At 43.4% G+C, this 2,225-nt stretch overlaps 1 protein-coding gene across 1 annotated transcript; it reads left to right on the top strand.

Annotated features, from left to right (window-relative positions):
• The first annotated feature begins 372 nt into the window (after positions 1 to 372).
• LOC106770144 (zinc-finger homeodomain protein 9) lies at positions 373 to 1,842 on the top strand. Its single transcript, XM_014655995.2, has one exon. It carries the CDS (start codon positions 605 to 607, stop codon positions 1,616 to 1,618), a length of 1,014 nt encoding a protein of 337 aa, XP_014511481.1. The 5' UTR covers positions 373 to 604; the 3' UTR covers positions 1,619 to 1,842.
• The last annotated feature ends 383 nt before the right edge of the window (positions 1,843 to 2,225 follow it).

Raw genomic sequence — 2,225 nt, 5'->3', positions numbered from 1 at the left:
CAACTCAACATTCATTACTTCAATTTCCTCCCTCTTTCCACTAACCCTTCTTCTCCACTCTCTAATCATTCTTTTCAACCAATAACAATAATAATAATAATAATATCAAATGCTAACCACATTTTTTTTTTCATTATGTGATTTTTTTATATTGATAAAATAAATATATTAAGATAATTTCCTTGGACTAAATAATAATAATAATAATAATAAATAATAGAAGTAATAAATAGTACAGGAGGAGAAGAGAGGGTATATTTATTACTCACATCTAACCCCGAAGTAGGGTCAATAACTTAACCATAGATTAGAACCAGGGTTAAAAAAACAAGTGGTTAAGAAGGGACAACCACATTATCAACAGTCCTCACTCAAAAACATCATCAACAACATACATCTTTTTCTCTCTTCTTCTCTTCTCTTCTTCAATTTCTTCTTCATCTTTCTTCCAACATTCATAACCTCTTTTTCTTTTCTCTAATTTACTTCTCTCTCAACACTACATAACAACCATTTTCAAGTTTCCCCAACACTTTTCATGAAGCCCTCACAAAAAGTTAAGCTTTTCATTTAATTCTTCTCATTATTCTTTCTTATTAAGAGGATGGAGATAATAACACCAACGCCACCACCAACAGCCGTCACTACCACAAACGCCGCCCCCAAATCGCCCGAACTCGACATAGAGACTCCCACCCGGATCCATCAAGCCGCCGGAAACTCCAATCCCAGTCCAAAGCCGGTGTCTTTCTCCAACGGGGTCTTGAAGCGCCACCATGCAAACAACCGCACCGCCGCCCCGGTTGTTTACAAGGAATGCTTGAAGAACCACGTGGCCAGCTTAGGCGGCCACGCTCTCGACGGCTGCGGCGAGTTCATGCCATCGCCCGCGGCAACGGCCGACGACCCCAGCTCCATCAAATGCGCCGCCTGCGGCTGCCACCGTAACTTCCACCGCCGCGAGCCAGAGGAGCCGCCAATTTCTCCGGCGACGCATCACGTTCTGGAGTACCAGCCCCACCACCGCCACCACCCTCCTCCACCGCCGCACCGGAGTCCGAATTCCTCCTCTCCTCCGCCGATCTCCTCCTACCCCTCCGCACCCCACATGCTCCTCGCTCTCTCCAGTGGTGGCGGCCTTTCCGTGGCTCCGGAGAACACCGCCGCGCCGGCTCCGGCGCACCACTCCCGGAAGCGCTTCCGCACGAAATTCACCCAGGAGCAGAAGGAGAAGATGCACGAGTTCGCCGACAAAGTGGGGTGGAAGATGCAGAAGCGCGACGAAAACATGGTTATGGAGTTTTGCAACGAGGTTGGTGTGGACAGAGGAGTCCTCAAAGTGTGGATGCACAACAACAAGAACACTTTTGCCAAAAAGGACAACCTCAATGGTAGCCCTGCTAACGGGATTAACCATGTCGCCTCTCCAAACAAAGCTACCGTCAGAAGCAACAACGTTAATGGCCTCGAACAGGAACACGGCGGCGGAATCAACGGTAACAGTGACCACGACCACGACCACAACCACAACCTCGGTTCTTCTTCTCATGATGTGAACGAGTACGATAATGACAGTGGAACAAACGGTGGTGGAACAAACGGGTCTTCTTCTTCTTAAAAAAAATGGAAAAAAAATCGAGAATAATGATATGCTTAGATGATAGAGTAATGAAGAGGTGGCACCGGTTAATCACTCAATTAGTCGTTTTTTTCTTTCATTTTCATTTAATTGTTTAGTTTTGGTTAATTAATGAGATGATCACCTTCTTGACATTGGAGAGATTTGGTTTTGATGATGATACCCTTAGGGAATTTAATTTTGTTGTTTCATTCTGCTGCTTAGTTATTCTAGTTAATAATGATCACTGCTTCTATTATTCCAACCTCGTTTGTTTGTTTTGTTTGTTCTTCTTTTTCCTTTTGTTCTTCTCAGTCTCTCACTTTTGGCCTTTGGGATTGGATTTGCTTTGCTCAATATATCTTGTGTTATTCTGTTTCGATGTTCTTTTTAGTTGAGATGATGATGATGATGATGATGGCGATGAGGGTTAAGAATTTTACACTTTTTTTCTCTTTCTCCGGTCAGAAATGGAATAAGTAATTATTGTTTTTTTCTTCACATCTCGTGTCCGAGAGATAGAGGCAGAAAGTGTTAAGGGCGGTTCTTAATAGGTAACAACAATCTTGTTATTCTATTATTCTTCTAAGAACAAAGCTAATCCAAA

Source organism: Vigna radiata, chromosome 1 (genome assembly GCF_000741045.1).
Source record: "Vigna radiata var. radiata cultivar VC1973A chromosome 1, Vradiata_ver6, whole genome shotgun sequence".
Classification (NCBI taxonomy): domain Eukaryota; kingdom Viridiplantae; phylum Streptophyta; class Magnoliopsida; order Fabales; family Fabaceae; genus Vigna; species Vigna radiata.
Note: the sequence above shows the minus strand (reverse complement) of the source record. Positions and strands in the feature narration are given on the sequence as shown.